Below are 15,541 nucleotides of genomic sequence, written 5' to 3' on the forward strand. Positions count from 1 at the left end.
ATGAGCTAGGTACAATTACAGCAGGTTGTCCACTTACATAATATTATCTTCTTTCTTTTCTATCCCTATATTTGAGTGGCACCCATTGGTCCAAGCTGATGGAGTCCCCAACAAGCATTATTTTCTTCACTTTCCACCTCCATAAGAAATCCTTTGCATCAAATCTACACAACCTTTCTAACTCAAAAAATTTAGAGGATTAGTAGAAAATAAATATTTTACTTCTAGTTGTATCCCACAACCGGCTTTCATATGTACATGAGATATATTTTGGCAGTTTCCTAAGATGTTATTATCACATGTTGATGATCACTCCAAAAATCATTATGTCGTGAGTATCATTAGATGGTAAACTTGTAAGATAAACTTCAACTCCAATCATGAGAATCGATTGAATAGCTATAGCTAATGAATATTAGTTAATTTGACCTATGATCCAACCCAGATCCAATCTAGATCCAAACCAGACCCATATTTCATGGATTAGGATCGGATTATATATAAATCTGACCTGATTTGAATAATCTATTAGGTCAAAAAATTTGATCATGGATCCGATCCGATCTTCTAGTTGGTTGGATTTAGGTCTAATATTAAGATCCGATCAAAGAACCAGATCGGATCGGGGTCACTCATGACCCGATCCAATCCGATTTATTTGCACCCCTAGTTATAAAGCACACCACCCCTTTTTCTCTCTTTTTTTTTTTTTTCCAGAGTTACAGGCTCCATGCACTTGGTTACGATTAGAGTCATGATTAAAAGGATTGCAGTTGGGTGATCGAGTTTTGTAAATTATACAAGATTGATACTTGTTAATATGAAATTATTTATAAATTGAGATCGACAGTGTTCATAAAATGTTGAGATTGTAAATAATTTTATAGGTCTTGCATATTTTTTAGGATTTGTCCTAGAGAATGTGCGGCCATCACGTATCTGATTCGGATACTGGATTCGAGGCATGACAACTTTTGAGTTTTGACATACCCACTTTATTATTCTATAATAATCATTGTCTCATCGTTAGCCAAAAGAAAAGTGAAAAAATTGAAGTACTTAAGGTAGGCAACAAAAGTCTGGTTCCAAAGTTGTACCATGTTTGCTCTCATCCTTTGTCACCTTCCTCTATCCAGTCTACTAGGCAGCTTTTAACCTGCCACAGACTTATGCCATATCGAGTGCTTTATATGATGCCAAGAAAACTCTAGACATGTAATCCATAAAGAGTGGGAAAATAAGGACTGCGGGGGGTCCATGACGTTGTATATGCATATATATGATGCCTAATTTCCTCTATAGCAAATTTATTGCATTCTTGCAACATGTGAAAATTTGTTCTTCAAGTTGCATGCTCATTTCTGTCCTTTTTTGTTGAAACATGCGGGCAACTAAACATGATTGGAACAACATGCACAACTTAAAAATTCAGCAGCAATTTTATTGCCAATGACCCATACAATAAACTTCTTTCACATTCCAAATCAAGCATGATAAGTAAACTAGGATGAGGCTAATTGTATACATCACTGGATGGCAAGCGTTGTATTTATTGTTTATTTGAAGGTGACATGCTTTGGAACCGACCACAGCTGCATAGCAGACGAACCAATTAGAGCTCGCCATGAAACCTTCACCCTAGACAACCAGCTGTAGCTATGTGGCTAGTCCTAAGGTGTGCATAGATACCCAAATCTTCTCCCATCTAGTTACAGCTGGCCCATGATGACAAATAGTTTCATAACTATGGGATGCACAAAAATTGGAGTGTGAGAGAATTACCTATGCAATATCTTTCGAACTTTAAAATAGTTATTCGAACAATCGATTGCATGCCCCAAGATTCCACAATAATGTGTACCGGCCCTCCTTACATTAGCTACTCCAGAAAGACTCTCTAAATAAATCTTAAGTTCTTAGTCAGAAGCTCTAAGTCCTAATTGCCCTAAAGTGTTTATCACTCTTCCACTCTCACATTAGCTATACTATTCTTTGAGAGTTATTTAATTTAGACATCGGAGGATCCTCCACTAGATACTCTCTAGCAAGAAGGCTTCTTCATCTATATTGTTTTAGGACAGGCTCGACAATGGATCAATGATTGAGTGCAGCCTCCTTCCCTCAGCCACTTCTTGGAAGCGATCGGCTTGATGACAATTGCCTCTGAGTCCCAATAATAACTATCCACCAATTTGGAAGGTGCACAGAGCTCTCCAGCCAAATCTTTCAATCCACGTAGCACCCAGTTGGATCCTCCAAGATACCAATCAGCTCAATGTCTTAATTAGACCAGCTCCAAGCAGCAACAAAAGGTAGTTTCCTTGCTACCACTTTAGGTTTTGGATACTTCTTTAATTTTATAAATACAATTAGTATGGCATCCCATTTAACTCTTAAAATAGATTCTTGGTTTAAAATATGAAATTTCTTTCATGGATTAATCGTATGAGGAGAAAATGAATACTCCAAATCAAGCAGGATAAACTAGAACAAGGTCAATTAGATTATATTACTGTATGACCTATTTGTCATTTATTTGATGGCAGTTTGTTGCTACCGCTTCAAGTTTTAAATTAGGGGTGAAAGTGGTATGTATAATATTCATTCATATTTATTTTCATATCTAAATCAATTTAAATATGGATAGAAATTTAAGAATCCGACTAATATTTGTATCTATATTATAAGTAGAAATATAAAATTTTTCCATGCGACAGCTAATGCCAGAAGGCGAAAAAACAGCATTGAAAGCATAGTTCATAATGGAATTGAGACCACTGATCCCAAACGTATTCAGGAAACCTTTTTAAACTTCTACATGAATCTTTTTGGACCAAGTGTGCGCCCTCAGATGGAGGTAGATTGGGATTCTCTCCTCCAACAACAAAGACCAAACCTTCAAAACCTTGAAGAACCATTTACAGAGGATGAGATTAAACCAGCAGTTTTTGGATTAGCAAAGACAAGGCACCGGGCCCGGATGGCTTCTCGAGCAACTTTTAACAGGACTTTTGGGAAATAATTAAATCAGACCTCTGTGGCTTCTTCACTGCTGTTTACAACGGATTTACAAACATTTCAAGGCTCAACTATCCTACATAGCCCTCATCCCAAAGAAACAAGACAATCATACGGTCAGGGATTATAGGCCGATTAGCCTCATTAAAGGAGTAATTAAAATCCTGAAAAAAGCTCTGAGCTTCAGACTTGCAAAACATATGGATGCTCTCATCTCACAGCCGCAATCAGCTTTTATCAAGGAAAGGAATATTGGAGACAGCTATCTAATGGCAATAGAAATATTGAACCAATGCAACAAAAAGAATTTCAAAGGTCTGATATACAAGCTCGATCATGAAAAAGCTTTTGATAGCATAGATTGGAACTTCTTGCTAAAACTATTACATGCCCGTGGATTTGGTCAGAGATGGATATCTTGGATTAGAGAAATTCTTCAATCGGGTAGAACAGCCATCCTAATTAATGGGGAAGTGACCAAGTGGTTTCATTTACACTCGGGCCTAAAGCAAGGAGAGCCTCTATCCCCTTTTCTGTTCATACTTGTTGCCGACATCCTAGCATGCATGATGGATAGAGCATCCTCAAATGGTCTAATTCGGGGGATTGGAACGGAGGAATCTATGACACAAATTCATTCACTACAATACGCGGACGGCACCCTGCTCTTCTGCAATGCATCAAAACTCCACGCCAACAACCTCAAGTTCATCTTATACAGCTTTGAAATATTAACGGGTATGAAGATAAACTTTGACGAAAGCTCCTTAGTAACGATGGGTCTAGAGGAAAAGCAAGCAACGTGGTATGCAAATCTGATGGGATGCCGATTGACAAAGCTTCCAATAAAATACTCAGGCTTTCCACTTCATTACAAAAAACTTAGCAGATCCGACTGAAACTTTTTGGAGGAGAAAATTGATAAAAAACTAGCAGGTTGGAAAGGCAAATGGCAGGAAGAATTATCCTGACAAATGCTATCCTTGGAGCCATTCCGTCATACTGGATGTCGACCATTTTAATACTAGTTGAAGTAATACAAAGGATTGAGAGAAAAAGAAGAGATTTCTTATGGCGTGGGGAAAGAAACTGCAACGGGGGCACTGTCTTGCCAACTGGGCAATGGTCCGCAGGCCTAAACAATATGGAGGATTGGGAATAATTATTTTACAGTTATTCAACAAGTGTCTACTGATGAAATGCTGGCGGAGATACTTTACAGATCATGGAGGAAACTCATTAATGAGATCTACTATAAAAAGCAAGCCCCAAGCATCACATCCTCAACAAATCACAGACGCCTATCAGCCACATGGAGAAGCGTCGAAGGGACAAAAGACTGGTTTTTCAGAGCATAAAGTTGGAATGGGGCAATGGGAAACAAATAAGTTTTTGGGGTGACACATGGTTTGGAAACAGTCCACTAAAAAATTGGTTCCCAATGTTATACTCACTCACGGAAAAAAAAGATATAATGGTGGAAGGTTTCCTCCAAAAGATGCATCACCAACAAGGACGAAATCAAATTCTGAATCAAAGAGGGATGGAAGAGGCGAAACCAATTATATCAGATTCTACAAAATATACAGCTCAAGGAACAGCATGATCACATAACATGGAACTGAAACTCAACCAAAGACTTTAAGGTTAGAGATAGCTACAGATTTTCAGTCATGGAGGCCTACTCTCACATTTTGCAAAGCTTAACTGGCTCCTACCTCTCCCAGAAAAAATCAAAGTCTTCAACTGGTTAGCTGTTCATGACAGAATACTAACAAAGGTAAACATGAGGAAGAAGAACTGGGTTCAATCAGCGGCACGTGTGATGTGTGGAGAAGCGGATAAGACAACAGAGCATATCTTCTTTACAAGTGCTTACATGAAAATAATATGGTCTTAAATACAGAGGCAGTTATGTATTCATACACTACCAGACACCATGCTTCACATGTGGAATTCATGGAGATCAAGAAAGAACACCACAAGATCGGATGAATTGGACTGCTTATTTACAACATTGATATGGTTGATATGGAAGGAAAGAAAAGTCAGAATTTTTAGATGGGAAGCAAATTCGCCTTGGCAAATTCTGAAGAAAGTAATCAACCAATTGGAAAGGTGGACTGAAGCTCATAACGGAGAACTGAAACTAAACATTCAGAAACTTGCTCAGACGCTCAGCAATTAACAAAACAACATGAAGCTTCAATGACGAACCTTTACAGTAACAGCCTCACAAACCCACCATATATTCCGATCTCCCCCTTCTCCAACTTATTGTACATACAACTTTAGATTTTAGCAATGGGTTATGGTCTCCATAAGGTAGTCGATTGTGGGGACGAACAAACGTCGTCAGCTGTGAACCTCACCAAAATCTGAAAACCTCTGTACAGAGCTGCTTTAATCAATAAACTTTGGGTGGTTACTCTCAACCTCCCAACATTTCCATCAAAAAAATATCTATATTTATATTCATATTCATCAAAGAAAAATAGATATGAATATAGATAGACAACTATTCGATCCGCATCCAGATATCCAAATCTGCATGTAATTTTATATAATTTTATATAGCACTTATTAATTTTTAAGCAAAATTTATAACCATATATACTATTTATTTGATTTATCATCTATTTAGTAATATCTTTAATTCTGTAGTTATAAAATTTAATTATCCAACTAATATCTATAATTATATCCATACATCCCGTATTTGAATTATATTTTTATCCATTTAAAACAAAAATAGATATAAATTTGTACATCCAAATAATATCCATATCCGTATTTATATGCATCAGATAAAATAAATGTGGATATAGATATACTGGTATCCGGTCCGATTTCAGCTCTATTTTAGATACTTCTTTAATATTATAAATACAATATAGCATGACAATCCGTTTAACTCTAAAAATAGATTCATGCTTTAAAATATGAAATTCAGAGAAGTATATGCTTGGTCTCCACCTAATTCTGATGTAAACGTGGAAAATTCGATCTGCTTGATGGTTATGGTTTTGGACTCGTTTCATTCCAAAAAGGGGAAGAAAAGTTATCGATGCATTGATCACTGTTTTCTTGCACACAAAGAAGGCTTTTAAGGAAATTGGGGTCTTTTCTGATGTGAAATATATTATTGATGCTACCTACGTGATCCGTGCAGTCCGTGCTAATGCATCTGATGGCATTCTACGCACTGTTTTAGGACAACATGCAGTAAGAATATCCATAACTTCATAAAATCTATATGACTGGGATTCAACACACAGGTTAATGGTGCATTTGCTGGATTTTTCGGCAAAGCAATACCAACTATGTTTATTTTCCCATCGTGGAATTTATCTCTTACCAAAGAGGTTGATCCCAGCGGTCCGATGTGGCACCGTTATTGTTTGACATCCACAGGCCAGCCTGGTTTCATCTGATTATATTCTAAAGACTTCCCAAAATTTTAAATGAATCAGTGCTTCTTCATCCTCAAAAAATATATAGAACGACGGACCAATGTTCTCATGTCTGTTAGAACACCGGGGTACCATGTTCGAGAAAAGGCGTACTCAACTTCAATGAAAATTAAAGGCACACACTATTACTTTTCAATTTTCAATTGTAACAGTATAGTATTATCACAACTTAGGATTTCATCCAAAAAAGATAGGATATGGACTACACACGTGCTTCATGGATCCTTACATACTCTCGCCATTTAAGACTCAGTGTCCTCACAAGATTAAAGGTCCAAATTCAGTCAAATCTAAGAGCTCTATAGTCAGCCCTGAAGCTCCATGCTGCAATGTTTCTCAATCCACATAGGTCATATGTCAGATCTGCTTTAATAGCATTTCTTATAATCCAAGATCTATCTAGAAAACTAGTAAAATATATTATTTGAATTCTTAAGTTTTATATAAAATCCAAAATTTATGTAGTGCATGCCGATCCAGGACTAAACAAATACCTGCAGAGGTCCTTGCAAGTGTATTAGCTCAACCTGTATTCATGCAACTTATCAATATGCCTGAGACAGTTGCAGATAATTAAAAAGGCTGAATTGATGTCCATTGATGTTCCATTTGCCCCACTAGTTCAATGAAAAATAAATAAATAAATAAATAAAAAAGAAGTTCCAGTTACTGCACCAAGATTCACCACTGAAAAGAACTTATGATGGCAGGTAAGTTGCAGAAGAATTCAGTGATAATCAGCAGTTGTTTCAAATTTTTTCCTCTACTTTTTTGCTACAAAGACAGACCCCTTGCAGTCACATGTCCTCCACCAGGGAAGAAATCATCAATGCGCAAGAAGACTGAATGCTGGGGTTCTCGTCCTTGGAATCATTCAATTTTGTCAGCAACCTTGACAGCGTGCTGGCAATTCCTGCCTCTCCCTGATGAGTATGCTGCGCATCGCTGACGGATGGCCCCTGGTCCCTCACCAAATCAATGTTCCGAGTCCCAAACACAAGGCTGGAAACTGGCCATGAAGGTGGTCGCTCCTCCCACCTGGTCGGCTGTTGGAACTCATTAAGCTGATCCCGCGCCAATAAATCAAGTCCCACATTCTGTTGATGCTCCTCCCATGATCCTTTTCACCCGCATGATCCCCACCAACTTCATTGCCATTCCTTTTGAACTGAGCTAAAATCAACAGAAACAAATAATCTTACTGCACAACTCTTCTTGATAAATTCAGCCAGTATCTATCCTTCTCTTATCCATACTCCAACCTTGTCATTTCTTGTAGCATAACACAACAACAAGGGATGTTGGGATTGATGTGAGCCTAATGGATGGGGCTTTTTTTGAATATTTTTTTTATCCTGGTCGGTCTTACATGGATGGATTGGTGCAGTTATTTTTAAGGTTTATCAGTGGCTTCGTCTCTAGATTTCCAAAGAAAGGGACAAAAATTACTGGCTGTCATGTTTCTACTGCAGCCCAGGGATGGTGGATCTGTTCTCCTCCTCCTCATGACCTTGAGCAGTCCCTTGTCTTTAGTGCCAGCCCCACTTTCCCTCCCAAGCTAAAGCCCATCCTCAGCCTCTAAAGAGCAAAGTAGTTCTGGTGTTAATTACCAGATATGTATACATGGAGTTTGGCCATGTGGACTTTCTTAGTTTGACTGATATTTTTGTTTTTGATGGCCAGATTTGACTAATATTTTGTTTTTAACTTCTTATGCATTAGCCATGTTCTAGGACTTGGATTTTTTAACTGTCTAAAGCTTTGGTTTCCACATGGGTTTGCTGATGGGCGAGAGGGTGAAAAAGAGAAGTCCAAAGGCATACGCCCATCTTTTTTCCTCAAAGAAAAGAAGATAAAGACATTTATTTCATTAGAATTGGTATTTGATGGATTGGGTTCTCGTGAGAACCAGTAACCTCACCTCCCATTCTCTCTCTTTCCATCTATGAAGCAGGCTTTTTTTGGAGGTGCAGAAGGATGTTTGCTGTCTTTCATCAGTCCCAAGTTTTGACTAATATAAAGGATTTATAGGAGGTGCAGGATGACGTTTGCTATTTTTATTGATCGATCTACTTGAAGAAAAGTGGGTGTGGCTGAGGCCACGTTTTAGTGCTGTCTCATTGTAAACGAGCTGAGATAATGGCTTAAAAAAGAATGGGCTTGGAAGTGAATAATCGCAACAAAATTACGAACGACAACATTAATTACATAATGAATTAGCCTTTCAAACGAATGAAGCTATCTGTGAATGGTTCATGCTCAACATGGAAATAGCTTGTCTAATCTAACTTAATCTCGAAACCATTGGAGCTCACCCTTTCAAAGATTCACCAGCTTAGCTTGGAAAGATGGTGCTAAGCTCGAGTTGAGCCCAAACAGAGATCGAACGCCTTCTTATGACCGTGCCAATTTCAATCAGCCCTATGGTTGGCTTAGCTTGTGGTAATCATCAATATATGACACACAAACACCTCTTAACAAGCGATGATGCTTACAAACATCTCCTTAAATTAATGGAAATTAAATAATTCACTAGTTACAAATTAATGGGGAATCGTTCAGAGAATCATTCGCTCAATGAAAAGCTAGAGATTCGTTTGACAAGATTTCACTGTCGTGGAGCATATTGTCATTGTACCATGCAAGTTTTTGTTTTCACCAGAGGTTTAAGATGGCATTTCACTTCATCTCTACACGTGAAATAGCTCAATACTAACAGTAACACATCTGCTGCGTCCTCCACCATTCAGAGCTTTTGCCAGAGGCATGCCATGATGCGCATGGGGTAGTAGACTTTTAAAAGGTTTAAGATTCCTATCCCCATTCTTTCTACCTATCGTCTTCTGTTATGGTGGTAGCAGCAGTGCAGTATAGATATAGTAGTAAAACATTAATTCCCATGCTCAGTTGGCTCCAAGCATTGTATAAATGTGTGGTCTGGTGTCCTTCCCTTCCCCCCCCACCCCTCTCTCCCCCCAGTTGAAATGACACTTCATATCCATCAACTTAATATACTATTAGACATATCACATCTTGGCTGAGTCCATGATCATTTGATGTTAGTTGAATTTGTCTGATTCAGCCTTGCACTCTTTGTTGCTTGGTAGCTACTTGGTTACATTTTGTAGTTAAAAGTGTACAACTGGTCATTCAGAAAAAGAATCAATCCACATCATTAATAAAGATCTATGGTGTCCAAAATGCTTGTAAACAAAAGTTTTTTTAATTGTTTGAGAGACTTTTGAAACCATTTCCTTTGGGACACCACAGAAAAGTGTGTAAGAAAGATTCAGGAATGCAATATTTCACCATGCATTAAGCATAAGCATGGATACAGAAACACATAAAATTCAATCAAATAAAGAAGCTTCAGTGGGAAATAATTACTGGTTTGATCTTTATGATTAATTGAATTACTAGAATCGGCATTGACCGTATTCTGAAATAACAGAAAGATGACAGAGAGAGTTGCTTTCCATTTCACACGTTCATTTTTTCCCCCTTCTCGTATGATTTTGATGTGGATTAGGTGCCATTGCAATAGGGCAATATATTTATCAAACAGACTCGAGATATTTAATTTAAAGTTTAAACAAGTTTCACCTAAATACTAATCCTTTCATAATTTCAGGTCCACTATAAGAGTTGAACAGCTGTGAAAACATCAGGCTCTACAGAACGATATCGTTTTAAATACATGTCATATTATCAGTAGAACCCAATCCCTGTCGTTGGTTATGTTGTAGTGGCTTTTTTGGAGGCCTGTACTTGGATGCACACCAAAGGGAAACCACGCACCATTAGAAGTGGATTCCAACAAATCACACTGGAAGACTTTTCCTCCAAATGGGTTCACTCGCTACACTTTTCCAAAAGATCAAGTTGATAAAGCGAACACACCCCTAGGAAATAGGGGCCTTTCCAGCATGATATGGTCACCAATACACAATTCAAAGCAAAGAGAAAAATATAGTCACCATATTGTATGAAGCTGTTTCTCCTCACCACCATGTGCACATAAGTTTCCATTTTCCTAATATCTAGCTCGTAATTCCTGAGGTCCTTTTCAGAGACCACATTATGGATTCATGGCCACATGTTTCTTACATGTCTCCTAAAGATCTATATGCCCTAATTTAAACAAATTTAATTAACAACTAAATATTGAAGGTCTGTTACATTTCTAGGAAGCAAAGGCACACATGCTATACTGGGTCCTCAGGTAGGGACCATGACAACTGGAAATGGGTCATGAATCATGACATATAAAAGAAACTGGAGGAGCCAGATCCAATTTTACCCATTGCTCTAAATAGGTCTCAGGTATTGACCACACATGCTGCCAGGCTCTTGGAAGGGGCAAATTTAATGAAGGACAGTAGCCTAGAGTAATCTTGAGTGAATCTATTTCAGATAGAGAGGAAAAAGAGAGGTTACAAAGGTATTTACCTACCATTGATTGCCCTGTGAAGCTTCATAAGATGAAGAAACCAAAGGAACCCCTAATGTTATTTAAATGTGGCAATGTGCTAGCCTTTTTGTAGAGTCCATATGGTACCTTGCTGTTGTTTAACAGAATATAAACAACCACCAAAAGCGCACTCACACACAAATGACCTGAAAGTATGTATGGCCTTAAGCCCTTGACAGATTGGATCTGAGCAAGTACTCAAGCCTTGCTTGTCTTCATAGGATTAAACAAGACAAATCAAAGGAAAGCACAATAAAAGTGACAAAAGCAGAAAGGGAATAATTCCCCGTCATTTTTTAAAGGCTCTTTTAACAGCTTGCGCTGAAACCTGAAACTTCCAAGAGGTCTCCCCACCTATTCCACTACTCCCTCCGCTTATAAATATTGTCTTTGTTTTGGATGTTGCCATTCTAAGATTTGGACTGACCCAAGGGCTCTTCTTTTATATCACAGATACTGGAAATCCCAGAGTCTAAGCAGAAAAGCAGTCAAACAATAGAAGGAAATACCAGAAATACACATAAAAGAAAGTCATCAGATAAATAATATATCAGTAATAAATGGCTATTACACTGAAAAGCCACTGCCTTTTCTTCTTCCCTCACCTTTCTCATAGATGGTCCTTTCCAGATCACAAATAGGAAAGTTTTATAAATTTTTCACAATAAAAGCAAATCCAAAGGACACTAGGTATTCTTAATTTATCTCTGCCATCCCCTATGTTCTCCCTAAAATGCTCAACTGTAATCTCTCTCTCTCTCTCTCATATTTTTCCTTACAGTTCTCTATTAACCTTTATAAGTTTACAGCTGGTGACTGCTTCATCCATATTAAAAGCATGAGCTGATGACTCCCTCAGTTCTAATTATTCTCTTTTTTCCTCATCCATTTCAATTTTCACTCATCCACGTCTTGGAACTTACTAGACCAAACCAAAATCCGATACTAACCAGACCAAAATGACTTGAAAGATCCCAAGTCTCCCAAACAAGTGAATGCAACAAAGAAAGCTCTCCTCTCATGAGACTGATGGTCTGCTGAGTTTCCTCTTCTTGGCAGCTGGAGTGGACTCATTAGAATTTGCATCTGACCCGACTGTTATATCATCTCTTTTATAGCTCAGTGATGCAGCATCCAAGACCCCAATTGGGCTGTGTGGTACAGAGGAAACTGACAGACTGACACTTTGACTACTCTCCTTCTCCATCAATGTCATCCGCTGGATCACTTCATTACATCTTAACACTCTCTCCTGCAATTATCGCCCCAAAACAGATCAGAACAAAAGCCTCTGAACATGGATGGCATCTGTTCAGTGTCGCACAACATTTGCCAGATGGAAAAATTTACCTTATCTACATGGATGCAACAAGATAAAGTGTTTTTGATTCCCACAGTCTGGATTTCTCCCAATGCCGAGAATGCAACAGCAGCAGCAATTTCAGAGGGCCTAAACCCTAGAAATCCTGTTCCTGCAAATCAATTTAATCCATATTTTTGTCAGGCTTTCAGCTCGACCCAATCCACTATCACTGATAGCAAGAGAGGCTCTATTTATGTATAGAATGGAATCACTGACCTCTAACTGAACTCAATATAAGTTCCACAGACCGGGAAACTACTGAATTTGTTGGGGAATTGCCGTCATTAAACTTTTGAAGAAAGTAATCTATGAATGAGAAAGGCGTCACAGCTTGCATCCTCCACTTGAGGGTGCTTAGAACTAAAAGCTCCATTCTTTGTATTGTCTTGGCTTCAAATACATATTTTGCCTCGCCAACCTAGAGGATCATTTAAGAATCACTGATAGGTAAGTGAAAACCCTGCAGCCAAGAAAACCGACAGAGAAATCTCTTTGTGGTCACCCTTCACCTGTAAATCTAGTGATAGAGGAACTTCAGTTTCCTCAATCTTGGCAGCAAGAGATAAGCAGGCCACAGTGAGCAACTGTGTCATCCAAGCCTTACCTTCCTAAAGACAGAGATATGAAGACACGAGAAATGGTAACAAGTAAATAAAAAAAAATAAAAAAAAAAAATATCCAACCACATCCAATCAAACACCTATGGAAAGTTACTGTCTACCCTACAATGTTCTCAATGAAATAAAGATTGCAATTGGGTGCCCTAAGATGGTTCTTACTGGGAGTTTATAAGCTGAAAGGAATCGATCCATGTAATTTACAGACAAATAGGCACTCAAAGGTCCGAACTTGTAATGGGCATGAACCTGTCAATAAAAACCCATTGATTACAAAGGAGAGAATGTTTATACATTTGAGCAAACAAAAGATAAGCAAGAAAAGAATTGATAATATCATCGGACAAATGAATGGAAAAGGAAAAATACACCCATTTCTATATAGATAACAAAACCATCATCTATTTGTTGTTGGTTTTTTTCTTTCTTCTTTTTTTTTTTTGGGGGTTTGAGCAGAAAACATCTCGAACTATTGAAAGCACATATAGCAACCATTATATGCAAACCAGGAAGAAAAGGAAATGAAATACTGGAAATCAAGAAAGCTGCACATTATTACTATCAACATCAAGAGACAAATGATGGAAAAGGGGAAATTTACACTCATTGTCAAATAGATAACAAAGAACCTATAAAACGGTTGAAAAACAGCTATATCACTAATTATAGGTCAAACTCAACTGAGAAAAATAGTCTTCTTTAGTTAAACTAATAATAATAGTAGAAATAATAGAAATGCAGAAGAATAAGCATGAAATTTGTCCGAATTAATCAATAGCCTCGAAATCAAACACCATATGGACAGAAATCATCGGAAAATAGATCAAGCTCAAAGCCCAATAAGAAATTCATAAGACTGAGGTGAAAAGAAGAAGGGAAAGGGAAAACTCCGACCTTTCCAATCCAATCAATGGCATCTCTCCTGACTGAAATGTCCAAGTCCCCATTTTGCAACCTCTTGGCATAATCCTTTCTCGGCATGTGTTCTAATTCCTTCTCAACCAGCAAAGCAATGCATTCCTCTGATTGTAGGGGAAAACTCTTTAAGAAGTCCCCATAAAAATCACTCCTTTGTTCTGGAATCCAGCCATGCTTATGGCCCTCGGCTTCTCCATCGAATCCATCCTCTTCCCCATCATCAAATTCCAGAATGCTGGAATTATCCTCGGCACACAGGAGGTTAGATGAAGCATAGTCATAGGTGACACCCATTGGAGTTAGATTGAGAGGTTTTCTTCTCTCTTTCTCCTCAAATGGTGCTCTTTCGAGAGGAGGAGGTCTAGAAGATGGAGCCCTTCATACTATTAGCCATCAGTGTAGAGAGAAAGAGATGGGAAGAAAAGAGGAGAAGAGGCACAGTTGTATACATAGGTGGAGATGTGGGAAATGGCAAGCAAAAATAGGGAGAGTGGGAGTGCTGTGGAGGAGGAGGAGGAAAAGATGACGACGTATAAATAAAATGTTTTGTTTGGGGGGTTTTGGCTGCGGGTGGTACCGGGATTCAGGAGGGTTTAGTTGTAAGAAAAAAATGATGATGCAATAATTTGATTGGCAGGACGGAAGAGATGTAAGAGTGATATGATTAGGACTGCATTAATGTGGCAGTACATCATGGCATGATTTGGTGAGGGGGAATATGGAAATTTCATGGAGGGCCGAAATGTAATGACCCTGGTGCATTTGGTGGGTCTATCTGATTACCTTCAAGGTGAAAGAATTTTTTCATGTAAAATTTTATTTTGTAAACTAAGATACCTCACTTTCCATTGATCACAAGAAAATAAGAGAAAACAAAAATAAAATGATTGTTCTGCTAAATTATGTCATTATTCGTATAATAAAATATTTGTTTGGATTGATATGGAGATTTCAATTTTACGGATCATTTTAATTAGTGAGAAATCAGTTTTTTTGGGTGATCCGGATACTTGTGTGTATCAACATATGCACACAAATATGTTTATATTAAAAGAGCTGGCGAGATCCATAAAATTTTTCCATAAAAAATATCAATTTTATTTAATAAAAAAAATATTATAATAGCATATCAACATAATAACTAGAAAAAATCGTGTTCTATTGCTAAATTAACTTTTTCATTCTTATCCGTACCCAATTTTATCTCTATTCAAACATTTAACTACTAAATAATTCCAATTGTCAATAAATCTCAGCCAAAAAGCATTTTTCACATGACAATATACTCCATGCATGTGTGTGTATGCGAATGCCAATGTAAAACTAAAGGCCGGGTCCTGGGGATATTACCAACAAGAAAGCATTGCTATTAGCTCGGAATTTCGGTTGCCCTATATAAAAGGAAGATTAATATGTGAATGCTAGTATGCAAGTATCCTACCAAGGTTAATTGATTTTGGGAGAAGGGAATTCCAATGCTCAAGTTATCAAGCATTTTAGGATAATTAAGTTTTAATATGATAGTCAATATTATAATATTGCCACCAAGAATGTTCAAAATTAAAAATTATATATTTTAATAGTTTTTAAACGATGCATCATATTGATACAAAAATGGATGCATTCTATTATCCCAACTTGCTAAAATACACAATAAAGCATCTAAATTATAATCTATACA

At 37.6% G+C, this 15,541-nt stretch overlaps 1 protein-coding gene across 1 annotated transcript; it reads right to left on the bottom strand.

Annotated features, from left to right (window-relative positions):
* Positions 1-11,773: 11,773 nt before the first annotated feature.
* On the bottom strand, positions 11,774-14,343 carry LOC105048662 (cyclin-D4-1). The gene is made up of 6 exons (XM_010928054.4): positions 13,837-14,343; positions 13,105-13,191; positions 12,835-12,933; positions 12,542-12,743; positions 12,313-12,434; positions 11,774-12,214 (listed from the first exon to the last, which is right to left on the bottom strand). The coding sequence occupies exons 1-6, from the start codon at positions 14,152-14,154 to the stop codon at positions 11,981-11,983; spliced, it is 1,062 nt and encodes a 353-aa protein (XP_010926356.2). The 5' UTR covers positions 14,155-14,343; the 3' UTR covers positions 11,774-11,980.
* Between the last annotated feature and the right edge of the window lie 1,198 nt (positions 14,344-15,541).

Source organism: Elaeis guineensis, chromosome 7, assembly GCF_000442705.2.
Source record: "Elaeis guineensis isolate ETL-2024a chromosome 7, EG11, whole genome shotgun sequence".
In the NCBI taxonomy this organism is placed as follows: Eukaryota; Viridiplantae; Streptophyta; class Magnoliopsida; order Arecales; family Arecaceae; genus Elaeis; species Elaeis guineensis.